Source organism: Alosa pseudoharengus, unplaced genomic scaffold, assembly GCF_046254945.1.
Source record: "Alosa pseudoharengus isolate Yale_2024_CS ecotype anadromous, Long Island Sound unplaced genomic scaffold, YU_APseudo_1.1 YU_APseudo_1.1_scf_6, whole genome shotgun sequence".
Taxonomy (NCBI): Eukaryota; Metazoa; Chordata; class Actinopteri; order Clupeiformes; family Clupeidae; genus Alosa; species Alosa pseudoharengus.
The window spans coordinates 40,147,979-40,175,548 of NW_027468848.1; the positions used below are offsets into that span (position 1 = coordinate 40,147,979).

Below are 27,570 nucleotides of genomic sequence, written 5' to 3' on the forward strand. Positions count from 1 at the left end.
TTTTTTATGAAAACCTTTTTTATTTTCCGGTATATGATGCAGTAATGTTGGCCAATATCAGACCGATACCGATCGTGAGTATCGGATCTGCTCATTCCGTGTAGACATGTACAATATTCTGAACAATGCAAGTGAAAAGACCAACATAACCTACGTCATACAATATAATAATAGACAGTTAGTCTCTGATTGTCAGGATGGATTAATGATCAAACCTAAAATAACAAAAGTCTGTGTGAAATTTTAGAAAACCTTCTGAACAATCACAGAAACATGTATGGCAGTCACTTCCAACATCCGCTCTGATATGCCTTTTGTAGGACAATTTATTATCAGAGTCTTGTATTGGATGGATATGGATACAGACCAGTAGGGGATGGCCAGAATGGTAGGGTGTAGGAGTATGATTGAAGAGAAAAGTCATATGGGGCAGAAAAGCTGGTGACACCTGGCATTAGATGTGGTTGGTGTGGGTTCAGTTGAGGCATTGGCAGATGGGTTGGACAATGAACTGGATTTTGACCTTGTAGACACTTCAGATGGTTCTCAGACCCCTGGTAAGGTACTTGAGGAACTACTGCAGAATGTTTTATATACTGCACACTGGGCAGCGGTGTTGGCAAGACATGCATAGCTTTATCTTTTTTGTCTATGAAATGCAAAGGAGGTAGCCCTCGTAGTTTCTTGGGGGACTGACTGAATTCCTGACCATTTCTCATATATATTTTATTGGTTGGCTCATGAGTTAGAGGCAAGACTTTGTGAAAAGGGTGGAGGGCCACTGGAGAGAAAACATCCTTGGATTTCGGCATCACTTTTGTGAAACTAGAAGCTGAGGACACCCAGGACTGGGTTAGTATGGGGTGTTTTAGAATAGGGGGCTGAGAACTCCCCCCGTGGCTTTCAGGGCTCCAGGTGTACGAGGCTCTGTAGCTTTTACTTGCAGTGGTGGTGTTCGATTGTTTTGGGCTTGCCTGAAGAATATCTTGGTAATGGTGCAAGTGAAGGTTGCCCAGATGTGTGGGGTAACAGCTTCGAGGTTTGCATAATGCAGGAAAGCTGGGTGCTGAATAAGGAGGAGTAGAGAGGGCAACAGCAAGGTTTGACAGTGTGCTTTTCTTTGTGTCTGTAGATAAGCCGATGGGTTCAGTCGTTGTTAAGCATTCCTCAGATGAAACAGAGTTAGGTGAAGGGCTGCGAGAGCATGTGACAGAGGGTGAGGAGAGAGGTAGTGGGGAACCATCTGAAGAGTTATGGGTTCTGCCTTGCAGTGAACAACCAGGGGTCGGAGAGCACTGGATAACTGTTGGCCTTCTTGAGCTGTCTTCTGCTTTTGGACTCTGCAGGAAACACAGGCTTGCTTGGGCCAGAAGCTTCTTTTTCTCCAAAGGAGACATTACCCCAGTGGAACCTAATGGCACAGGGGCAGAGATGTCCAGGGGAGACTCATGGACCACAAGAGCAGTTGTCTGATGGTCCCCAAACTTGTTTTGGGATTCTGGGCAATCTAGGTGGGGTTGGTCCTGATAAACTGCCCAGTGACTATTGTGAGGGCATGTTCCTGGCTTACAGAGATGGCTACGATGAGCTGTTTCCTGAGGAAAAAAATAAAGCTATAGGTTAACATCTGTTTTAATTTAACATGAACATAATTTAAAAAAACAGAAAGGCTATAGTGGCAATAAATGTGGAATCAAAAAATGCCACTTAATTCAGATTAGGCTTAGAGATTTTGGAGATCAGCACAGGGTTCAGCACATGTAGTTTCAGGAATTTTTTGATGTACTTGCACTTCTCAGTTAGTTTATCCAACAGTCAGTATGCAGTTCTGATTTTTTTTTTCATAATAATACAAGATGAACATCAATCTATTCATCAATCTATACAGGAATGTCTGTGTCTGTTCGTCTGTGTGTTATTTTGCATATCTGTCAAACTGTTCATCCGATTGATTTCAAACTTGAGTGCAGTGCCAAGTTTGACGTTGTTTGGATAAAGAAATGCAAAAGATATTAAATATCAGTAAAATATATCATTTAAAAATCGGTAAAAGATGCACACATTGGTTTTGCCGCTATAAGTGCTGGTCACTCCCCCTGTCGCACAGTGCAGGACCAGAGAGGGTAGAAACGGAGCGTAATCAGTGCATGGGTAGAAAGTTATTTTGGCTAAACTCCAATAACTTGACTAGTCTCTACTTTACTACGGACATTCAAACAGAACCGACATTGACGTTTGTCACACATTCTTTATTATTCCTGCATAACAAATTGCATTTTATCACTGGCAGTCGGAGGCTTTCTAGTGGAGAATCCTCCAACACCATGTCATCAACACGACTCATATTCCCTGGCTTCTCTTAGGACCATACTGCCCGTTGACGTAAACATGGAATCAGTTCCGGAGTGGGGCATGGCCAACAACAGCTCATTTGCAGGGCCCGGCAGGGCAACCTTAAGTTTGTTCTCTTAAGTATGACCCTTAGGGCTTAATTTGTAAGGTAAGGGGTTTACTTAAGGGTGTTGCACAGAATACCTTAAATTATTTCCTTAGTTAAGGAAAAAAATTAAGAGATTTACTGCATTGAAAGGGATTTTCTGGCACAAAAATTCTATAGTGATTGTTCAACTGCTGTAGCTGTAATTAGCTGTCTAACAGGCAATGTCGTTATGTTAGTTAACAACCCACCGAACACAGTAAAGCTTAATGATCTTATCATTCATTTTACCATAATAATATTCGCTGAAATTATCCAGGTAGCAAGTAAATCATGTTATAGACATGAACTGAACAATACTAGCTGGCTCGAGATGATCCTGACTGTCATCAGTGCACCAAAGCAAACTTTTTTGTTTGTAACGTTGTTGTAACATGTTTTGTTTTCTATACAAATATGACATTTCTATACAAATATGGTATTCTTATATATTATTTTTTATACCAATATGATATTTCTACTGCCATGCTTCTTGGTGACATTAATGCAAAAACATGAAAAAAATAATGAGAAGCAAATTGTTTTTCTTTGATATAAAGGTTGAAATATGCAAGTATTAACACATATAGTATTATCCATATTTGCAAATACTTAGTAGTTTTTTGTACCTTTGCAATATTTATCTCTTAGTAGCTTTAGTTGAGAGACACAATTTCAACCTCTATATGTCTTGTACATATAGCAAAATTGACAATAAAGTTAACTTTGACTTTGTTCTGGACAGACATGTGATGTCTGATTTGTCTGCAACAAGTTAATTCAAGGAGAGTATCTGTTAGGCACCTTAGAATGTGTCTTTTCTTCCGTCTCAGTCAGTTTCCTCCTCCTCTTGGCCTCAGGTTTGACACTCTTAAGGTCCGGACTCTTCTTATACAGTTTTCGAGGTTTAGACGGAGGAAGGGGCTTATACTCCTCTCCTCTCAGCTGTCTTTCAAAAGGTAGAACAAGCCTATGGATAGTCCAATAAACACCACCAGTAGCAGTGCAAAGTAAAAGTTAGATGACAATTTCATCAAATTTGAAATACTGATTGCAGCAATATTATGGAGGAATTACAGTCATTAGTCCTTGATGCCAGTTAACCATGTTTACATTAATTGAATAAAAACACATCACAATAACAATGTTTGAAACAAAGTTTTTTTTGCATTGTGATTTCACACAAATTAAACATTTACAACAACACATTTACAATGCATTTGAACTTCCTGATTACTGGTCTGTCAGTTCTAATAGAGTATTGGTCAAACAAAAAAGTAATAAACCAATTTTAGGGGGGGGGGGGGGGGGGCAAGCAGAATGTGGTAAATGCATTTATTGTCTTTCTACCTTAAGTTATTTTCATGAACTTTTTACTGGGGACCAAGCAGCTGTGAATGCACCCATTGGCCCTCATTTATCAACCAAGCATAGAAACCAGTGCAGATCTGAGTGCAGGAATCATCTTAATGCAGGGCTCACGTGTGAAACGCTATTATCACTCCAATTTTAGCATAAGAATGAAAGTGTGTTGGTAAATGTGGCGGCTGAAAACAAGCATAATTTATAATCACACCCCTATATATGCTCATTTTGGAGATCACACCCATAGAATTTACGACAGAGGTGAATAACACGTCCAAAAGAGAAACATTTCTGACCTCAAGATAGCCACAGTGACGTTGCAAGTCCAGCTGAACCATGTTAATTTTGACGGCCAAAAAGTGTCATCACTGTACATGCCAACTTTTGATTCTTTGATAAAGAGAGCAAGTTCATTATTTCCGGTAGCCTACATTGCAGCCCAAAGACCATGTAGAAATGTGCTGTAATTTCAATACCGGATTAATCAGGAACAGCTTATTGTACAGAGGAATTTATATCCCCGTATTCGGTAGCATAAGGTCTACTGTTGATTTTGATATATGGTTTTTCTAATGTTGAGGCAAGAGTTTGTTAGATATTCTACCGAGAAGAATGGATGTGGAGATGGATGCATAACTGTACAGGCCTATATAATGCAAATTTAGATTAATTTAACATGAATTTGGTATACCTTTGTGTGTGTGTGTGTATGTGTGTGTGATGTAGAGGGAATGCACGGGACATCAGTCTGTAGAGAGAGCTCTACATTTCTGTATTTGTATCTATTCTATCTATTTGTAAAGGAAACAGATATTCAAATGGAATGCTAACACTTAGTGTTCCGACCCGCACAGCAGCATTAGAAGCAATGTGACCCACTCAGAGAGCAGCAGAATACTTTAGATACCATCAAAATGGACCTTTGATTGCATGGAGCAATCAGCAGGAGGGTCGTCAACATTTTATGCAATTTGGGACTTTTATTGAGGTTGTTTGGCCTAAAACAAGGAGTGGGTTTTAACTCCCCCAGTGTTACAGCTTTTGGAGTTTTTAGGTGAACTGTTTCATCAAAATTGGTGAGATGACTTGTATTAGCCCTGCCTGGTCCTCTCATGGACACACTCTTAATTATTTTAGCTTACCTCTCATAGTGTTTACGGGTACAAGTAGCTGCACTCGTACTCCCTGGACTTCCTCCTAGTTCATCATATACATTCTTCCACAACCGCCGTGCTGTCACCTGTTTGGACAATCCACAGAAGTGGTTACAAAGGCACATCTTGCACCTCTTACTCTGTCTGCCTCATAAACATTCACAGAAATAGTCTCTATAGTACATGGGAAGGTTTGGCACTATGACATTAGGTCTTGTTTTTCCATGCGTGAGAGGACATATTATTGAGTCTGTTTTTATGTCTATTGTACATAGAGATATGGTGGGATATAACAATATCACAAAGTACACTATGGATGTCAGGAGGCATTCTGTTCTACATTTAAAGGAGAATTCCGGTGTGATATTGACCTAAAGTGTGTTGAAACATGATACCGAGTGTGAACGTATGTCTCATAGCCCATCTCGGCTTGTCCCCTGCACTCCAAAATCTGGCGCTAGTTAGCCGATGCTACCAACATCTTTTTCAATTGTGGTGCTTCGGCATCGGGCTAGCCATGCAAATAAATCACTGTTTTACACCATTTACGAGGCTCAATGTATCTCCACACTTTATTGGTAGACTTCCGAGGGCCCTGACATTTAAAACGAGACATTGAGAACTTTGAAAAAGCACTGGTAGTTTACTTACAAGACGATTTATACAGACAGTATCTTCACGAAGTTTAGCGTTTGCAGCCATCTTGAATTTAGTCACGATAAGTCGAGCGACGAGTAAGAATTAACAGGTATGATAAGGGATCAGATTCCTAAAATAATTCAGTGGAAATGCATGGATTCCAGTTTCTTCCAGTAGCAGCAACTGGAATCCATGCATTTCCACTAAATTATTTTTGGAATCTGATCCCTTATCATACCTGTTCATTCTTACTCGTAGCTCGACTTATCGTGACTAAATTCAAGATGGCTGCAAACGCTAAACTTCGTGAAGATACTGTCTGTATAAATCGTCTTGTAAGTAAACTACCAGTGCTTTTTCAAAGTTTTCAATGTCTCGTTTTAAATGTCATGGCCCTCGGAAGTCTACCAATTAAGTGTGGAGATACATTGAGCCTCGTAAATGGTGTAAAACAGTTATTTATTTGCATGGCTAGCCCGATGCAGAAGAAACCACAATTGAAAAAGCTGTTGGTAGCATCGGCTAACTAGCGCCAGATTTTGGAGTGCAGGGGACAAGCCGAGATGGGCTATGAGACATACGTTCACACTCGGTATCATGTTTCAATACACTTTAGGTCAATATCACACCGGAATTCTCCTTTAAAGTAACACAATGTAGAAATTCCTGTTTTCAGTGCACTAGGTACTCATTTAGGGGGTACCAAATTCATCAGGAACTCCTGGATGGAAAAACAAAGCTATATCGTAAAACAGCCATTCAAGGTGTGCATTGTTATTGACGGTGACACAATTTCGCCAATTATGAATATGTGAATCATAAAAATTAGTTTGATGCTATTGTTGTATGGCAAAACAACTACATTGTGTTGCTTTAATAATTATATCTATAAGATAAATAAATGCCTTCTTCGTAGAGGTGGTGCTACATTGCAAAGCAATGAGTTACAAATGCAGCAATATGAAACTTTCAGGTGTTAGTTTAAAGAGCAAATATATAAGATGATGAGTTGGCTGAAATGTATTGACAAAACATGCAGAAAAATAAACACACACATGTGTGCAGCTCAAATAAACCAGGATTAGGACACTCAATGCTGTTTTAAGCCCCCACCGTTGACTTCAAGGCAGCGATGCGACCGTCGACTTCAAGGCACCTAACCCTAACCTTAACCCTTGCCTAACATGCAGCGTTGCCTGGAAGACGACGTTGGGGGCTTAAAACACCAAACACCGATTAGGACTGATGGCCTCAATAAAGTGCAAAGTATCATCTGATGAGCGAAACCAGTTTAAGAGTTTGTTATGGGTGTTTTTTAAAATAAATATATCTGCCACAAATACTTGTTTGTATGCCAATAGCTGATTTGCATATGAACCAAATATGATTTTACACTAGTACCAGTAGTGCAGCTACCAATGTTGAATGTTTGAAATATGGACCAAAGTTTGTCTTCTTGTGTGGTCAAGCACTAAACGATCCTACTCAAATGAAAACAATAGAGGGAGAATAGATCAATTTACCCATTATCCAATACAAATACAAACATACAAAGATAACTTAAATATTTAGAGTACACATTTTGCATTAGCATCTCCTTGAAAGTGAATCCAACTGAAATGAGTATGTTGTTCTCTCAAATGAGCATGCATAAATTGACATAAAACTACCTGAAAATGTTCAGCTGAATCAGAGATGACCTATTAATTACCATAGTGGATCCTACCATACAATAACAATCAGCATGTCTCTGTGCACACTCTATTTAAAGTATTAGAAATATGTCATTATTGTTGGGACATTTTCAGATGGAGGCCCATATGTGACCCTCATTATTTAATTTATTGGGTAGTTTCGCAATCAGAGTAAGAGCTTTAGAGCAATGTCAGGCAAAGAGTTTTATGAGGCCTATAAATGAAACTTTCTTGAAATATCATATTTATGTTTTTTTTTATCTAATTTTGTGGATTGATAAAATATATTTCAATAGATATGTATACTACCACTTAAATGTATGTTGAAGTGGACATCTGAAAGACTGCCATCAGTATAAGGTTAAATATTTTCATACAATAGTTGTAGTGTTTCTTATTGATCCTTAGGTTCAACATCATTTAATAAGACTGGTTAAAGGAGAAATCTGGCGAGTTTTCACTTAGATCTCCGTTTCTCAAGGTCACCGAGTACTATCGGTAAGAAAAAAACCTTGAAAACAACCGGTTTTACCTAGCTCGAGTTGCTACAGCCAGCAGCTAATGCAGCCAGGCACATCCTAGTGTGGTCCAGTTTTCTACCCACAGTAAAATATTGTAATGGGTTGAAGTAGTGTAGTTTTAAAATAAAATGTAAAAGAAGACTGAAAATGATTGAGATATGTTTTATGCTAACAAATGGCATTTTTGCACTTATTTTTCAAATTATCAAGGTGCTTTTAAGTTTAATTATTAATAGCAACAGTTATCCAGTTATCCAACATAATCACATATTTTGAGGTACACAGAAGTATGCGGAAAATGTGAAGCAGTGGTGTAGTCTACGTGATACGCAGGACTACGCAATATACCCACTTAAAAAGCATCACCAGCTCAGTGTACCCACTTAAAATAGACAAGGACAGATATTAATATTTGGGGTTGATCACAGTATACCCACTACAGCTAACTACTACATCACAGTATATCCACTACAGCTAACTAGACTACACCACTAATGTGAAGCGCCCTGATCATGAAACTACCCTACTATCAATTTAATTACAAATATTTCTTCTAAAATTTCATAGGAGAAAGGAGACTCCCACCTACCCATCTCCACAACTCATTGGCTAATCAAATGCACTGTAATGTATTGTTATATTCTAAACTCATAACACTAGGCCATTTTTATTTGTAAAAAAAGAGCAAGAGCAAGTATTTTATTACTTTTTCCAGTTACATCATAGCTTCAGAGGAGAAACTTTGCTTAGATGAACAAAGGGTTTGAAAGAGTTTAGAGCCTTTGAAGCCTACCATGTTATACACATACATTAAGAAATGGACATCCTGCTCTCATTGTGGTCAAAAACGGTCACCTTGTTGCTGTGTGTGCACTTCACAAACCAAAGCCATTTTTTCCACGTAAGGAAGTGCTAGCGACGCAAAGAGTCTGTGTCTGTAAATATACTTGACCTCTGTACTTTTTCCAGAAGCAAAGAAAACTGTTTATTGTAGAATATTGTAAGTTGTAGATGGAACTAGCAAATAGATACCTCATACATTATTGACAAAATGCCTTGTACAAATGTTATGTGCAATTAAGTAGTCACTGTCCTACTAAGTATAAAACTGATACTTACAGAGTCATATCCCCCAAGGGCCTCGACTGCTTTGTAGATTTTCCACAGATTAACTGTAGACAGAAAGCAAAAAGTGAGAACCACTAAGATCAAAAGGAATTGAAACCATAAGCTTCATCACAAAAATACTTTTTTGAGATGGCACGTTACTCACTTTGTTTAAATCCAAGATGTGGTATTCTTTCAATTGGTGTACCTCGATCCTTCATGAAACGATAAAGATTATCAACAAAGGCCCTCTCCTCTGCCTCTAACAGATCAGGGCTCGAGGTCATCTCTGTTGTATGGCTAAGGTCAAGTGTCTCAGGCCCTCCGGTGTCCTTAAAAAAAGTGACATGGTTACAGAAGTACAGCTAATATTGTTTGTATCATAGTTTAGTGTTTGTCTGTGTGTCTGTCAGCAGGATTATTATATACAGAAAGATTCTTCTTTCATAACCTGGCAATTTCATTTTTATTATGTTTGTGAAGACTGAGAGAAATTTATTTTTTAATCTTATGTATTCAACTTCAGAACACTGACATTTACATAGATAGATAGATAGATAGATAGATAGATACTTTATTGATCCCCAGGGGAAATTCAAGGTCTCAGCAGCATACAGACAACACAAACACATTCTTTAACAGCAGAAAGAGTAATTCAAGTATATAATATAAAAACACAACTAAGCAATAAGGACAGTAGAAGATAAAGAATATGCTAAATATACTAAAATACAAATTATACTAACTAACACTTAAATACAATATATAAAAATATACTAAAATACAAATTAAAAAAATACAAATTATGCTAACTAACACTTAATCTAAATCAATTCTAAAAACAGTATCCACATAGTGGTGATTAATCAATCAGAGGCGCTTGCAATGACTGAGGCAGGGACTGAGCCTGTGATTCTCTGTGCATAGTAAGGTATGGTAAGGTGCTCTAAGGTGCTCTGTGTGAATGAATGAGTGTCATGGTGGTGGCACATTTCTACTTTATGGGCTTTAAGCAGGCATCAGACACAAATACTGAAAAGATGCATAATGTTAGCATAGCGTTTCTGAGTTGGAGAAAAGTTGGAGGTCTGGGTTGAGGTTGGGAAATGAATAGGTTAGCTAAGACTGAAAAGATCACAAAACTGTAATCAGTTCAATGTATAATTTGTGTAAAAATTAGCAAAACTATCTCAACAAATGCTTATGAAAGATATGTGGATAATGATTGAAGGATGAACTGCATTTGTCCATTATAGCATACCTTTTCTGTAAACTCACAACAATTGGGTGAAGAGGAACAGTCAGCTTGGTGAATGGGGCGGATCTTTTATCCTATATGTGGACCTTTTTGTAGTGTGTGTGCACAACCGTTATCAGACAGTTTTATGGAACCATACCCAAGCTTGTATGTTTTAGAATTAGAGTACTAGAGAGTTTTAAAGTTAGGCCAGCACCAGAATGATGTAAGCCTATCATGTATCATGTTATGTACATAGCCTATGCTTTTTGCACCTAATATGAAAGAAAATAAACAGCTCATCCATTAATGAAGCCAAGGTATCTGGCCACCTACTATGGCAAACCGAGTGAGCATTTCTTATGATATCTTGATATCAGGCATCAGTGCTTTAACCCATTTCCATCAAACTATGTTTGGGTCCAAGTACCCATGGGGACCCAGGTTCCGACTAGCGGTCATTTCCCAAACCTCCATCTCTCCCACTTCCACTCCCACATTTTGGCCCACACTAGTTAACAAGTGACTCTTTCTGAAACTCGTTAGTTAACTAGTAGACAGTTAACTAATGAGCAATCTCGCCTTGACTAGTTAACATGTAACCTTGACTAGTTAACATGTAAGCCACACACAATCTCGCCTTGACTAGGTAACATGTAAGCCACTAGTTAAATATGCCAAAAAGTTGCTGAATTGCTGGGTGTAGTTCCAGTGGGACAATGGACTTCTAGAGCCTTCCATAAAGTGTTTACTAGTTAGGTAGTTAAAGCCAGAATGCTCACTATTTTAAGGAGAAATCCGGCGATTTTTCACATAGATCTCCATTTCTAAAGGTCGACGAGTACTGTCGGTACAAAAAAAAAACAATTTCCTAGCTCAAGTTGCTAGATTGTCCAGTTAGAGCTTCCAGGCAGCTACGGTGCTACACTCTGGGGGCATGTTCATGAGCCCCCATGTGCATGCCCCTAGAGTGTAGTGCTGTAGCTACCTGCCTCCTTTAACTAGTTGAAGCCTCATTTGTCCATGGTGTCCTGAGGAATTGTATCTAGTTAACCTGTTTAAGTAACAATAAAGAAGAAGTCTACAGTATAGAGAGCAATTGGATATTTTAAACCCCAAAGTGAGCAGCATCTCAGCTATATAAATGCTAGGACTGACTATATGTTTAAGTTGTAGCCTTTGTCAAAGTGTATAATGATGAGGTAGGAAGTGACACAAACTGTGTATGTTAAGGCATTCTTTAATTGCCTATTTTATGGCTTTTGTGAATAGAAGAGCTGAGGCAGAAATGTGTACTTTTAGGTGGTGGAGAAGGTCAACTACCCTCCACCACCCTCCCTGGCTATGTCCCTGTGAAGTCAATTTAAAAACTCATCAACAGTGCAGCATGCAAGCAATACTCATCATGATATTTTAATAATATTTTAATAATTTCATTCTGCTGTTGAACTGTTACCTGCTGTTGAAGCCTACTACTACTTTGACTGATTAATTTTAATGCAAAGTGAATCAAGTTATGTGCGCACAAACACAGACACCCACACACACACATTCAGTTTCACACTGAACTGTGTTCCTGTGTGTGGTCACTCATTTCTGAGAAATAGTGCAGTGGAAGTGAGTAAACATGAAGATGCCTTTGCTTGGGATAGCCCTGACTGAGTCACAAAGTTGACTGTTTTTCTCAAGAAAGTTAGACAACTGAACACCAGAATTTATCTGTACTTACTTGGTCACAGGAAGAGCCAATCCCCCAAGTCTGTATTCAATTCATTGTTGACTAATGTGTGAATATGAAATACAGTTAAAACAATCTTCACCTACTCTGCGTCTCCCTACAACTTACTGGCATAGGCAATATATTGAGCAAAAACTGTAGAAAAGACACTTTTATTATATTGTTTTATTATATTACATTGTTTTCTGGAATTTCAAATCCTGTTATTGTGATAAAATAATTTCTCATTACAGTTGATAGGTGATATTTATTTGAGTAATTTCTAGACCACAACAGGGTAGAGGAAAAGTGCAAAATGTACCTTGCAGGTTTCAAACAGGAAGTAGCAGTCCAAATACAAAACTCCCACCTCTAGTTTTGAACCACAGGCCCAATATTACTTATGCTGTTTGCAGACAGGAGTGTCAGTTAAAAGGCCATTCTAAATTTCCATCACATTCAAAGTGTGTAGGAACTGTTGATGTCAATGTGTCAATAGGATTCTCATTATGATTGTTAGTGGTGTGCTAGGGCAGATGCTATCACAATGCAAGTCCTCACCACAAAACCACCAGGCTTTCAACCCTCAGCATGTCTTGGAAATTCAAAGCATTTCAGTGACATTGCACAAACTTTTCAGCCATTACCAGAAATGTGTTGGACTGTGTCAGTTTCGAACATCTGTGCTTATGAAAATGGTTGTTCTAGAGAAACCCCTTTATGTTTTGAAATGCTTGATGAGAATTGGGTAGATGGCATACACAATTACTCCCAGCTAAAACAATTCACTTTCTAGGTTCTATGGATATTAGTAATAGTACATACAAAATATTATATATATATATATATATATATATATATATATATATATTAGGGCTGTCAATCGATTAAAAAAAGTAATCTAATTAATTACATACTCTGTGATTAATTAATCTAAATTAATCGCATATATAATTTATGCTGTGAAAGTATTTTAAATATTTAAATTCAAATGAATCATTGAATAATCAGCATTAGTGACATTAAAGTTCAAAAACTCTTTTATTATTATTTTCACTGTTCAAATAATTGCCATAATAATCTATGATATGACCTAATATGCTGAGGAAATAAATTCAAAAGTGCTTTGGGAAGAATTTGTTTTTCCACATACAAGGCATTTCAGGCCACAGATATAACCTAGGGGACATAATGAAAATAAATGAACACTCCCCTCAATGTCAACACTTATTTCTTTGCATTGATGTGCGACTATAGAGTTGATGAACTCCGGTGATATGCAAATTCCTTGCTGCAGACATTGCAGAGGACTTTATTTTCAACACTCTATTTTTTATCAAAACCATCAGGTCGTTTTTTAAAAGTAAATGTTCCAATCAATGATCCAGGCAGCATGTTTTCTTCTCTCTCCTTCATTTTACAGTCAAATTTTTACTGACTAGAACGGCTCGGGGTCAAAGGTCATACGGAATCGATCTGCACTAATTTTTTTAATCAGTTATTTTTTCTCAAATTAATTAATTGAAATTAATCAGTTATTTTGACAGCCCTAATATATATATATATTGAAGTAAAATAGGCCTAATAAAATAGGCCTTTATTTAGAAAAATTGTTATTATTATATTATTATTATTATTATTAATTGGGGGCCAAGCAGCGAAGCTGCGAAGGCACCCATTGTGTTTGTTAGTTTTCTTATTGGGGGCCAAGCAGCGAAGCATGGAAAGGGGGAAATAATAAGTTAAACCTAAAAACTTTAAATTAAAAGAAACAAATAATAATAAAAAAACAAACAATTACCATTGAAACTGTATGGCAAAGGGAAAGGTTATGGCATTGGGTTGCCATGAAAACTCCTGCTCAACTGCTTGGCCCCCACATTGCTGCTTGCAGCTATATTTATTGGGGGCCAAGCAGCGAAGCTGCGAAGGCACCCATTGTGTTTCTATGATTTCTTATTATTATTCAACATCTTTCCTCTGCCATTGAAGTCTATGGCAGCCCATAGAACCGTCTGGTAAAAAGTTGTGAAATTTGGCACACTGATTAGGGACTGTCCCATGATTAATATCACCAAGTTTCATGATGGCACCTCAAGCACTCTAGCGCCACCAACAGGCCAAAGTTGGACATGCGTTCACGCACGTAACTTTTGACCCGTCAGTCAGATTTTCAAAAATGAGGTATTGCTGGAATCCTTGGACCATGCCGAGTTCATGACGTCATTTTCCGCCATGATGGATTTTCCGCCATTTTGGATTTCATCAAAATCACTTAAAATGTATCAGAGGTCACAAATTTTGTCTGATCGACACCAAACTTCATCTACACAGATATCAGATATGCAGATATCATCTACACACCATGCCTCATTAATGCATTGCTTTTTGTCTCCGGAACTAAAACCGTTCGCGCGTAACAGCCAATCGAAATTTGTGGCGAAGCCGCCAAACAGGAAGTGAGCTCATATCTCAGCAACCCATTGATCTATCATAACCAAACTAAGTTTCTGTCGTGTCAACTACAAGCCATCTCATCTACCGAAGTTCTACCCCAGCGATTACACAGCTAGAGTTGGACTAAGTTAACACAGACTTTTCTTTATTTTAATTTCTTATTTATATATTTTATTACTTGTTCATTTTTGTTTGTTGTCTGTCTTGTATGTCTACCGTTAGGTGTCTCGGGTACGCTGGCGATTACGCCGCTCCATCAGGCATCTTTTGTCTTGTGCGTCAATTGTTATTTTGTAAATGTGTTTGCTTGTCTTGATGTCGCGGGAACGCTGGCGACTACGCCGCTCCGTTCGGCATCTTTTGTCTTTTTGTTATCTGTAGTGTTTATGTAATCTCGGCTTCATGAGGGCTTCCCTCAATGACCCTCCGAGAATAAATAAAGGTTGAATGAATGAATGAAATGTACATGGACTCAGGACCCAATCAGGGGGACGCTCAAGAAATCTGGTGACCTTTGACCTCTAGGGGGCGCTGTGATTAAGAAACATGCCTTTTGGCCTGTAGCTGCAGTTGTGCTTAGAATTAAAATGCACTAGTGGTGTCTGGTAATACTGTTGGAGGTCCAAAGGCTAACCCAAGCCAACTTGTGATGTCATCGTAATTGATTCGGTCGCCATATTGGGTTTAATCAAAAACACGTACAAATTTTCGCAGGTCACAAATTTCAGCGGATCCTCACCAAAATTGGCAGAGACCATCTTCAGACCATGCCTTATCATTGCAGTGCTTTTTGGAACAATTGACAGTAGCATGTGGCTCTAACAGCCAATCGAAACTTGCGGCGAAGCCGCCAAACAGGAAGTTAGCTCATATCTCAGCAACCCTTGTATGTATCAAAGCGAAACTTGGTGCATGGACTCAGGACCCAATCAGGAAGACGCTCAAGAAATCTAGTGACCTTTGATCTTTAGGGGGCGCTGTAATTAAGAAACATGCCTTTTGGCCTGTAGCTGCTGTTGTGCTTAGAATTTAAATGCACTAGTGGTGTCTGGTAATACTGTTGGAGGGTCTTAGGCCGACCCAAGCCAACTTGTGATGTCATCGTAATTGATGCGGCCGCCATATTGGATTTAATCAAAAACACGTACAAGTTTTCGCAGGTTGCAAATTTCAGCGGATCCTCACCAAAATGGGCAGAGACCATCTTCAGACCATAACCTATCAATATATTGCTTTCTGGAACAATTGACAAAAGCATTCGCCCGTAACAGCCAATCGAAATTGGTGGCGAAGCCGCCAAACAGGAAGTGAGCTCATATCTCAGCAACCCTGCCATGTATCATAACTAAACTTACTACATGGATTCATGACCCCATTAGGAGGACGCTCAAAAACGTTGGTGACCTTTGACCTGTAGGAGGTGCTGCAATTAGCAATATTGCATTTTGATCTGTTGTGTTTTATTGATCTTTTATTTTTTGATGTGAAACTGATGACAACATGTTCCATCAAGTTCATTCTAATCATTGTGTGTGTCAAAGGCGGGGCGGGGCAGGACGGGGTGGGACGGGCAGGGGTGATTTCTTGATTAGGTGGGGGGTGCTGACTGGCGGAGGCAGTGGCAATACTCAGCCCTGTTTCAGCCCTACAAAATCAGCTATGTTTTGATGTGACACTTGTTGAAAGTGTTGATCGCGGGTGTCTGCTGAGTTCTATCTTGTCGCCCCCTTATTGCTGCTTGCAGCTATATTTTAGTCTGTAAAACTATAGCTCATATACTTCATGCAAGTCGAATAATGTCGTTATGGATTTTTTGTTTTGGCTTATATTCAGCAAGCAACTTATCAGTGCTAACATTATTCGACAATACTGCACAAGATATGTAGTTCAAGGTAACGTGGTCTTCTATCTCCGTACGAAGAGATCAGGTGATTCAATGTTAGGGGTTTCTCGGCAGCCGCGAGCACAACTCTGTCGTTCGGTAACTGACCGACAAACGCGAAAGGCAGGGCTAGAATTTCAGGTATGTCCCTCCTTGGCTAATGTATTCTAAAGATGGAGGCCAAAACATGGCTGCCGCCATACAGGCGACTTATTCAATTCAATGAAATGTTATTCAATGCTCTTTGTGCCTGGCCACACCCACCTAGCTTTTACTTTCAGTGAGATACTGTCTGACATACGATAATGCACTAACATTCCCCTTAGACACCAGGCAGGATGGGCCAATCAGTAACGAGAGGGGATGACGCTATAGTTTCGAAATCAATAGTGGCTGTGATAAACAGTAGTAGCAACTAGGGGTGTCACGATTCTCCAAATCCTCGATTCGATGTAATTTTCGATTTTAAAGTCACGATTCGATTCGATTTTCGATCTTTTTTAAATATTACTATTAATGCATTCCTTATATGTTATTTACTCTTTTTGGCCTTTTCCTTTTCTTTTTCGGGGGGCTTTTATTTTGAAACCGCTTTGAAACCGTTCCAACCGCGAGGTTGTAATGTAAACAGAACTAACTTTAGGCTAAAACAGAGACGTGAACATAGGAAAATGAAACAACACAGAATGTTAATTTGATTGTTTTAGCACACTCCGAAGAGACCCAAGGTTAGTGTTCATGGAATATGTACTTATAAATGTGCATTTTAAGCCTTAAAGTAACTTTGGACTGTAATTAGACCATCTTTTCACTTGCTAAGTTGAGTAGTTTTAATTGACGTGAATGAACGAATACTTCCACACCGGTGATTTCAAAGTAGCAAGAGGGGCTTTGATTTCGGGAGGTTGATGTGTAGGCCTATATTTTAACTGGCTGCAGCCTAAAATTAGAGGAGTGTTGACGCTGCAGTTCAGCACGTGCATGTGTGTTTGTGCGTCTTGGCATACATGCTGGACGTGACATTGGGGGTGTGGCTGCATCGTCGATTCTACTTTTAAGTTCGAAGTTCGAGATTGAGATGTAATTTCGATCGATTTCGAAATAAAATTGAAATCGTGACACCCTTAGTAGCAACGCCTGCAAACATCAACAATTCAGAAGAATGTGTACATTTATATATGGGAAAAGTAGGCATACGTACAATGTTTCTTCACTGCCGATGTGGCTTATTGTCAGTTTGTAAAGTTTAGGCGAAGTAGGAAGTAATGTTAGGAATCCCTGATCAATGTGATTGGTTTGGCTGTACCTATTTTAGAGTTAAAGCAGCACTATGCAAGTTTTTTACCTTAAAGGAACCGTATGTAAGAAAAATATTTCAATTAATCATAAAATGGCCCTGATATGTCACTAGACATTAAGAAATCATGTTAATTTCACATACTTATATCACTGACAACAGTAGTCCAGCCAGGATATTGTCATTTAAAAAGTGAAGTTGCAGCCCTGTTGTTGATGTTGTGTTTTGTCATGTCATGTTGTGTTTTGGCCTGATGCGCCACCCTCCACCTATCTACTAATCACGAAGTCAGTAGTGTTTCGCCATCCGCGTGTGCTACCTCGAGTCAGGGGGAGGGGATACACCGCTCTTCAGTATTTTGAAAGTGATTGCAGTACCAGTTTTGGCCACAATCTTACATATGGTTCCTTTAAAGAGGCCCTATGCAACAATTTTAGCAAAAATGACCTTAATTATGCAGGTTGAGAGTTGTTCTGATGGTTCTACAACACTTTTTGGGTCGTTTGGTGGGTGCTTCGTCTCCCCCTAGTGCTTCTCCGCGGAAAACCGAATATGCAACTTTCTGGTCACGGTCGGAACACATCCGGATGTAACTCGGCGGAAATACTCGAAAATGTAGTCAGATTTTAGTTTCTAAGAAGACTACAAAACGGACTCCGACTTGGCTTTGTTGCTGTTGAAATTGTAAGTAGCCTACCTTTGGGTGAACTTCGTTTTTGTTGATTTGATAGTCTCTTGAACAATGTGTTTGCTCGACCGTTTTATTGTGAGCCTATGTGTTTAGCTTGGTTTATTGATGCTAGCTCGCTAGCTATTGGGGGTTTAGCGTAGCAGTCACTTGCTACCAAAGCTGCAGGGGGAGCTATGTCGTGAATAATGCGAGCCCAAATCAGGCTAAAACCCAGAAACAGCGAAGGAATAACCAGACCTGCATAGGGCTTCTTTAATATAACAGCATTGAAGCCAATTTGATGGTAAACAAACTTGTAATACAGGCACCTACCAAAACCATAGAGTATAGCTGATTAGCAACTTGCATCGGAAAACAAGCCTTGCAACTTCAGGTTTTGTCGCCTCAGATACATCTCACAAGAATTGTGAAACATTACCTGGGGAGCATTTCCTGTACAACTACGGAGGTTAGCTTTTTACTAACATGGTAGGATGCATTGTTCAATTAACCAACATCTAAGTTACGACTGTTTACCGAAACAGTCATACTGATTACTTTGTACTGACTAAGTACTTACTAAGTACCCAGCAAATGTTAAGGTAATGTTAATGTAAAGGAGTTAATGACATATAATAAACACGTGGACTGGCACACCTTTAAATAACAGACTTGGGTGATTCCAGTCTTGCGGTGGCATTCCATGTCCCCATAATTTACATTCTCTTATTGTTTCTAAAATGAGACAAATATTTCCAACCAATTGATTTAATAATATTAAGGTGTTTACTATTGCTTCAACATAGATGAAACACATTTCAAATATTTAGGTGTGTTTTAGACACCTTTTTTGTGGTGTACACATTTAATTTCAGCATACTTTATGTCCCTGATACACTCCTTTGACCTTGAATTGGTCTGCAGCCCTCCTACTCACAAATCTGGCAAAGAGCTTCACTTGATCCTCACTCAGAACTGCATACCACAGACACCCTCATGGTGACACCTCTCCAGATCACTTCTTCAACCGGTTTAATGTCAGCCTGTCAGAGCAACCACTGGCTCCTTTACCGATGGTCACGTTCCGCCGCAACATCCGCAACCTGTCTTCAACCTGCTTCTCCTCTGTTGTTGCCTCTGGTCTACCTCCACTCAGCACATTCTCCTCTGTGGGGCTTAATGATGCCACAGACTCGCTCTAAACAAAACTGATCTCATGTCTGGATGAACTGTGCCCTCTAACTACGAAGCCAGCTAAATCCAAGCAATCTCACACATGGCTAAATGATACCCTCCGATTGCTGCACACCTACCTCAGAGCTGCTCAGAGAAAATGGCACAAATGTAAACTAACCGATGACCTCAAAAATGACCAGACACTCCTCTCCTCCTTTTCAGCCAGCATCACTGCTACAAAGATGGCTTTTCACAATGCCAAAATGAACAGTGTTCACACTCCTCAACCCTCAGCCTCCTCTTCCTTCTACCAGCCTTACTGCTGATACCTTTGCTTCATTTTTTACCAGTGGTGCCAATCAGTAGCCAAATCTACATGTCTCTCTTTGTCTCCACAGGGCATGACCGAATCAGATATTGCACTTCCACAACCTTTAACGGTAGCTGCCACTTTGCATTTGTGCATTTGCACCTCTCTCCGAGAGTGGAGTATCTAGACTCCTGACATGTAGCCATCCTACTACATGCTCGTTGGACCCTATACCTACAAACTTACTTCAGTCCATTAGCGCCGACATGTGATGCTTCGCTAACCTCTGGCACATTCACAACAGCATTCAAAGTGGCTCGGTTAACACCATTACTTAAGAAACCTTCTCTTAAACCTGTTCAAGTTGAGAACTATCGTCCTGTCTCACTTCTATCCTTTCTATTCAAAGCTATCAAACGGGCAGTCTTCAAACATACTGTATCTCTGAATTTCTCTCACAGAATAATCTTCTTGATCCAAACCAATCTGGTTTCAGAAGTGCTCACTCAACCGTCATCAGTACTCATTCTGCTTGACTTATCAACTGCCTTTGACACGGTTAACCATCGCATTCTTCTCTCTATACTCTCAAACATGGGCATCTCGAACTCTGCTCTCTCCTGGTTTGAATCCCACTTCACAGGGCGCTTGTTTAACGTGGCATAGCTCCTTCACTATCTCACTACAGGGGTCCTCCAGGGCTTGGTGCTGGGGTCCCCTCTGTTTGCTATTTTTAGGATAGGTTAGGGTCACATGGTAGGGCAACACTGACTGACAGGCAGGGCTTCAGTGATGTCACTACCTGTGGCTAATTGGGTTAATTGGACACCTGTCAAGAGTCTTTGGACTCCTTCCGATTCTTAGTTTTCTATGAGGAAGACTGGCGGCCTGTGTTCCCCTCATGTGCGTTTGCCTGTTGCGAATCCAGTAAACTTGGACCTGTCTCATTTTCTTAATTTGGATTTTAAACCACCACTAAAAAAACTGAACATATCAAAGAAAACCGACGCTTGGGCTGTCAAGGAGTTGTGTCGGGAGAGCTATACTGAGACAGTGAGAGCCACAGGTAAGTGACCTCTCACTGGAGCTCTGCCAAAGCTGACACACACACATTGCACTCACACACGGTAGGTTCTACTTCCACTTCTTTACATCATGTAGGGCCAGTGTGTAGGTTAGTTAGATCTTTGCTTTCAGGTTACATTGCAGACAGAGGCCAGCTAAACATTATGGGGGGGGTGGTGGTTCGGGGTTCGGGGGTTCCATGTTCCATATTCCATATGTGTTGTGCATGCATTACTTGAAAAGAACTAGCTCCAGTTATGTATGAACAGTGAAGGTAACGAACTCTTAAAAAAAACGTGAACTTGAAGAAGTGAATATTGAACAACTTGAAGCTACATCTATCAAGTGTGAACATGCTTAACAAAATATGGGAACAAAACATGGCAACTAAACGTGCATTACGAATATAATCAGTGGGAGCCCTGTGCTTGTTTCACTGCAACAACAAGGTTCCATCTGGGGGTGATGGAAGACAGTGACACCCTCAGTGTGTTTGAAATGTCCAGTCGATTGCGCAATTTGGTCTTAGTTGCAGTCATTGCCGAAAACCCGGCCTCGCATAGATACGTGGTGGGAAATGGTAGCAACGTTTTCAGCGCTTACGGCTATCTCGGGATATTCTGCTTTGGTTTTGATCCATATTTTTGCATTATTTTGAATATGACTCGCTCCAGTCTCAACAGCACATCTACTTTTTCCACACACGTCTCAGTTCTCTAACAGATATCCCCTCTCGCGTTCTCTCTCTCCTTTTTCCTTTTTTCTGTAAGAAATCAATGCAGCGGCTCTCGCAACTCAAATACTCTGGCCAGTGACCTGCTAAAGATGCTTGTTTTTTGTTGCTCATTCTAGCAGTTTAGCTAACTTCGTGTGACCCTACCGTTCGCCAATAACTGATCAAGTGAAGTGAGCTGACTTGAGGCTGCGCAGCGATGAAGGCAATACTGTATGTAAAGTGTTGAAGGCGGGACAGACAGATGTAAGAAAATAGACCTTGCAAAATGCAAACATGCGTGCAATCAAACAACTGCATATAGGCCTATGCCATGTAAAAACGTGACATTATTGCGAATTAAATTGAGTTTAGTTTGCATGCATTTTGTTTTTTTTTAACTCATGTCATAGGCTACGGCCCGGTTAGGAATGTCCCGCGGACCGGTACCGGGCCACGGCCCGGTGGTTGGGGACCGCCACCCTAGACAACGTACCTTTAGTTTAGATGTTGTGCATCTGCCTTTTCATAACACTATCTACACCACCTCTCTTGGTCCGATTATCCGTTCGCATGGCTTCTCATACCACGGCTATGCGACAGCTCTAGCTGCCATTTCCACTGATCTCAGATTGCCTCACACATATTTACATGGATGAAGGCACACCACCTCCAAATAAACCTCTCAACTGAACTGCTGGTCCTCCCAGCTAAACCGACTATACACATCAAATCAACTGTCTGTTGCACCTACCAGGGCTGCAAGAAATGTAGTCATGCTCGATAACCAACTAACCTGCTCCGATCAGGTTGCCTTGATTGGCCGGTCGTGCACACTTTACAACATATGAAAAATCAGGCCTTACCTGACTCATTACCCAACTCCTGGTACAGTCATCTCGCGACTTGATTACTGTAACGCCCTCCTGACAGGTCTCCCAGCCTGCACAGTGAAACCCTTCAGATGATCCAGAATGTGGCGGCGCACAATGTCTTCAACCAACTCATTGGCTACCTATAGCCAACTACATTGGCTACCTATAGCCACCTGCATCAAATTCAAATTACTAACGCTTGCCTACAAAGTAGTCTCCGGTTCTGCACCCACTTACTTAAATGTCCTCATACAGGCATATGTTACCACCCGGCCGTTGCACTCCTCAGATGAACAACGTCTGGCTTTGCCACCCATACACTCAGGGCAATCCAAACTTTTCTCATCTGTTGTTTCCCGTTCCTACTAGAGCAGGACCATCCTTCTCTACCTTCAAAAAACTTCTGAAGACCCAGCTCTTCAGAGAGTATCTCCTCTTGTAGCACTACCTACAACTAGACTTGCTAATTCTAGCACTTACCACCTGACTAAAACTGACACTTGACCATATGGAGCTGCACTAACTTGTCCTTATTGCACTCTACCTTGATTGTTTCCCATGTTAGAAGTTGCTTTGGGTTTAAAAGCGTCCGCAGAATGTCCGCAGAATGTAATGTAATGTTACTGTATAACTGTGTTCACGAACATTCGTTAGAACTATGATTTTGGGAAACACTTGTGTCACTTAACGATGCATCAGACTATGTAAGTTGCACCACCATAGTTCAAACTATCTTTCTGGGAAACGTCTGTGTCGTACTTGCATAGTTCAACCATGGGTGCGTTTCCCAAAAGCATAGTTGCTAACTACAATGCATCTTCCGCATCGTATCAAATGCATCTTCATATAAACTTGAAAACTGATCTGGTTGATATTTGCACTTCTAACCACCATACATCCATATTTTAAAATGCAGTAAATGCAGAAAATACATAATTTAAAGCAACACCAAAGAGTTTTTTATACCTTAAAATAATGTTTCCAAAATCGTTTTAGTGGTTCATCAACTCGTAACAGGGTGAACGGCAACTCTGCATTCGCTTCGCGGCCCTCTATCGGCTATAACCGCACTATGTAAGTTTGGCAGATCGGGTAGCGGATCTGTAGTTCGATGGAATGAGACATAAGAAACTACAAATTTGACTGGCATCTAATGTCGCAATACATCGTACTTGTCATGCAAAATATTCTACCTTGTCTGTGGACATTGTTATTGGCAAAGCCGTACTGGATAAACAAATAGCGTTCGTGCGACAGAGGGAAAGTTCTTTGGTGTTGCTTTAAAAGTCAATTTGCAGCCACGTCCATGCAAGTCAAAGTGTAGTCACACACCTGCAGATAATAATACAAGGTGCGCACTTTTGGTCAGTCAGTTGAGAATATAGCCTTTGATTTTATTTAATGGAGTGGGGGATAATATGCTCTGCACAATAGATAGACTTATAAGTGAACAATGGTGAGAATATTGTAGTCAAAATCTCAACTCAGATTTGAACTCTTGGACAGGTGACTGTCAATTGCGGCAAACCGCAGGCTATCATCAGCCGGCCTTAACACACCGTGCCACAAAGCTGGTGGCGTTGATGAGTGAATAGGGAGTAAATAACAACTGAATAACTGTTTCACCAGCACATTTAAATGACACATGTTTAATTTACATGTATTCATTACACCAGTGGTGTCTTCAGCTTATCAGAAAAAGTAACATTATCATAGATAGATAGATAGATAGATAGATAGATACTTTATTGATCCCCAGGGGAAATTCAAGATCCTGTACTAAAAGATAATGCTGATGTACTAGCAGCCATTTTAAGAACCTAACAACACACCACAGCCAAGCCACTCAAAATGGAGGATACACACAGTTTTTTTGTATGTACTCCCAGGCCTAGATTTCCACCAATATTATTAGAAGGCTCTGACTAAACCATTGGCTTAACGCAATGTCAATCATGCCAGAGGGGCTACCACCCATATGGGGGCAGCCGTGGCCTACTGGTTAGCGCTTCGGACTTGTAACTGGAGGGTTGCCGGTTCGAACCCCGACCAGCAGGCACTGTAAAGGCACTGTAAAGACTTATACTGTGCTGATTGGCCGTGACAGGCAATATGACGAGGATACAGGAAGGCTCACTGATTTCACTTTACCGGAACACATACTGTAGTCTACTTACTGTTATCACTGTCAGCAACCAAAGAAAGTAATACAATAAATTAAAGTCGGCTTATTTTTAAACTGAACTGCATGTTTCCTTTGAGTGCTATAAATGCATGACTATAGCCTACATACATGAGTGGCAGGTGGGGGATAAGTGAAATAACGGCCTTCATAGTGTCCCGATACAGAATTAATGGTGTTGGAAAACTCCACTCAGTTTCATGTTGTGGAGTTCTTCACCTTCACCTCATCCATTAATTCCATTTATCGAGACACCTAAGCGGCCGTTATCCCTTACTTAATGTACCCTAGGAACATTTCAGGCATTATATGACCAATAAAACAGTAAAGTTCGTCTTCTATAGGGGCAGGACATTTCTTTTAAGGATCCGCTGCAACAATTAAATGTTAACGCCTACACATTGAACTCTGCCTTCTGCATGGCTTGTTTTTATTTTATGCCCACATTCTGGCACATACTGTATGTAAACAGGTCATCAATCAATCATGAGAAATTATTTTCATGGGTAGGAATTTTAACGGTATATCATTGCCGACACAAAATGGCACATCTCTAATGTTGATCATACGATATGACATATCCCTAATGCTGATCATACGATATGACACATCCCTAATGCTGATCAAAGTGTGTTTAGCTGTTTCAAACAATAGTTCTTAGAGGCAGTGACAACCTTGACCTAAACAGACAACATTATTAAGCAATATGTTTATTTTATATTGCCGTGGAACCTTTCTACCTTGTTTGGAGAAGGCTCCATAGCTCCAACTTCTTGAGAGACTTCCACTGAGTTTGAGTTCTCTGTGCAGTGGTCTCCAGGATCTGACACTGCATTGAGGCACATGCAACATTCAATATCACTTAATTGGTTCTATTTCTTGAATTTATGGCAACTAGCATGTTAGACACATCATAATGAAATCAGTATCATTGAAATAAAATATGCCAAATACTTCATATCATATCAACACCAGTAAATTATGTTAAAGTTGTATATGTTCTTATGTAGGCATATCATAACAAAAAAATAAAATTACATTTAAATAACATTTAATATACATTTAGATAAAATCACGTTGAAAACAAATCCATGATTTGGTGCATTCTACTTGGTCAAAACCGTATTACTTGCAAATTTATTCACTATTATTACAAACATAACTACAAGGGATAGTAGAGTTACATTTGTTGTAGGACCACTATTGTTTGCAAGATCTCACAAGCAACTATCGGTAAATGCACCAAGTCTTATGTTCTCATGAAGCAAAGCGTCCGTTCAAAACTGATTCAGCCACGTGGCCCCATGTGTTTGATTTATGTCAGTTTACCATGTACTTTGAACAACTTCTTTTAGACCAAGAAGGGATGTTAGTAATGCTCAGTAATGACAGTAATAATTTTAGATATTAAGCACCAGGAAGCTCATAATCTCTTTACAAGGTAGAAAAACTAAATGAAGTTTAATGCCTGGATAATCAGAGTAGGTTAATTACGAGAGACCAGTCAGCTGGAACATAAAAAACAACAGAGTTTAAAACAGATTTTGTATTGACTCTGATCTGGAGTTCTTTTCAGAATAAAGAGAATTAATGAACACATTAGAAACAGACAAGTCTCGGGGAGAAGGCAAGTCTAATATGAAACCACATGCTTACAACACCACTTCCTGACAGAGAATATAACCACAGCTATGTGTTATGAACTACACTGTTAACACGAGAAGAATTCAATGCAATGTGATGCAGTATGTTAGGCTCTTACAAGCTGGAGGAGAATGATGATGGAAAGCGAGCAGATTCACAGTAATAATAATTAGCCTAATCATGCAACTGATTTTCAACATGGAGCACTGAGCAAGAATCAAATTTAAAAAAAATGAGCTTCATATGGGCACACCTACATCTCACACTTGTCCTAACTTTCAAGTCACTGTAACGATGGTGATGGCAATAATGAAAAGTAAGGGCTGAGTTATGTATCCTGTTTACACATGTCTATCACCTCATTTGTTTTCAAGCACAATGTCTCACTTTGACAACCACATCAGCTTAAAATATCACTAGTCACTTGACATCCTGGTTCCCTCAAAATGTATTACTTCCCCAAATATGTAGGCCTACCAATGGCAATTTTCACAATGACAAAATGTGATATTGTTCGTTTGCGGTAGGCTACTGAAAGACCTTAGAGCTCAACTTATTTCCTGTTTTGAGACAGTAAGAGGAATTCATCTCTCTATAAACGAACACTATTTTATGGAATAAATTGCAAAAATGTGGTCTACCCAAATTATAGGTTTCAGTGGCTTGCAATGTAGACTAGCCTATGGTATAGAAAGTAGTAGGCCTAGCCTACATAAGGTGGCTTAAAACATTTAAAGGTTAGAAAATGGCAGGTAGGCTAAACAGCTAAAACGGCAAGTCGCTGACTGACACATGGAAGCCGACGTTACTCTGTCGGCTGAAGGCCTGTTACACTACTGCTTAGATAGGGAACACTGCATCATTCGGTGTTACAGTGTTATGTGTAGGCTTATCCTACCACTATTGATCCTAGATACGATGTTGAGATATATAGATTTTTTTTCTAGGCCTACATGGAATTCGACCCAAGTTAAATCATGGTAAACAATCACTGGGTAAGTAAGCTAATATTTGCGTTTGTCTGAATCAAACTCACCCATTGCCAAAGGATAATTTAGCTTGATGGAGCCACACTATGCAGGCTATCGCCGCTGTGGCTTTGCTGCGTCTGCGTCAAGTAGGTTATGCACAAGATCCTCACGCATAATGGTTTCTGAACTTTCGAAATCATTGAGTTTGTGTGAGATTGGTCTTTTCAACTTCTCATTGGAGGAAAGCGTTTACGCCGCGTAGTTTCCTTCCTTGACAAAACCATATGAACCACGCGACTGTGCTTAAGCAATGTCAAAATAAATTAAAATAGCACCACATCATCACACCTAGAGATTGGCATGGTTTTATTTCAGTTAGCCTAATAGCTGTTTTGATTTGCATTGAGAGATGATCTTAT

The 27,570-nt window shown here is 39.8% G+C and overlaps 1 protein-coding gene across 3 annotated transcripts; it reads right to left on the reverse strand.

Moving 5' to 3' along the window:
• On the reverse strand, positions 1-27,345 carry arid5a (AT-rich interactive domain 5A). 3 transcript variants are annotated; one of them, XM_076271065.1, is made up of 7 exons: positions 27,217-27,343; positions 25,277-25,365; positions 9,123-9,288; positions 8,969-9,051; positions 4,984-5,081; positions 3,281-3,446; positions 1-1,595 (listed from the first exon to the last, which is right to left on the reverse strand). In XM_076271065.1, exons 1-7 carry the CDS (start codon positions 27,218-27,220, stop codon positions 333-335), a joined length of 1,869 nt encoding a protein of 622 aa, XP_076127180.1. In that variant the 5' UTR covers positions 27,221-27,343; the 3' UTR covers positions 1-332. The 3 variants fall into 3 exon arrangements, with proteins under 3 accessions (XP_076127180.1, XP_076127181.1, XP_076127182.1); XM_076271066.1 differs by having other exon boundaries at positions 8,969-9,021; positions 27,217-27,338; XM_076271067.1 differs by lacking the exon at positions 25,277-25,365 and having other exon boundaries at positions 27,217-27,345.
• Between the last annotated feature and the right edge of the window lie 225 nt (positions 27,346-27,570).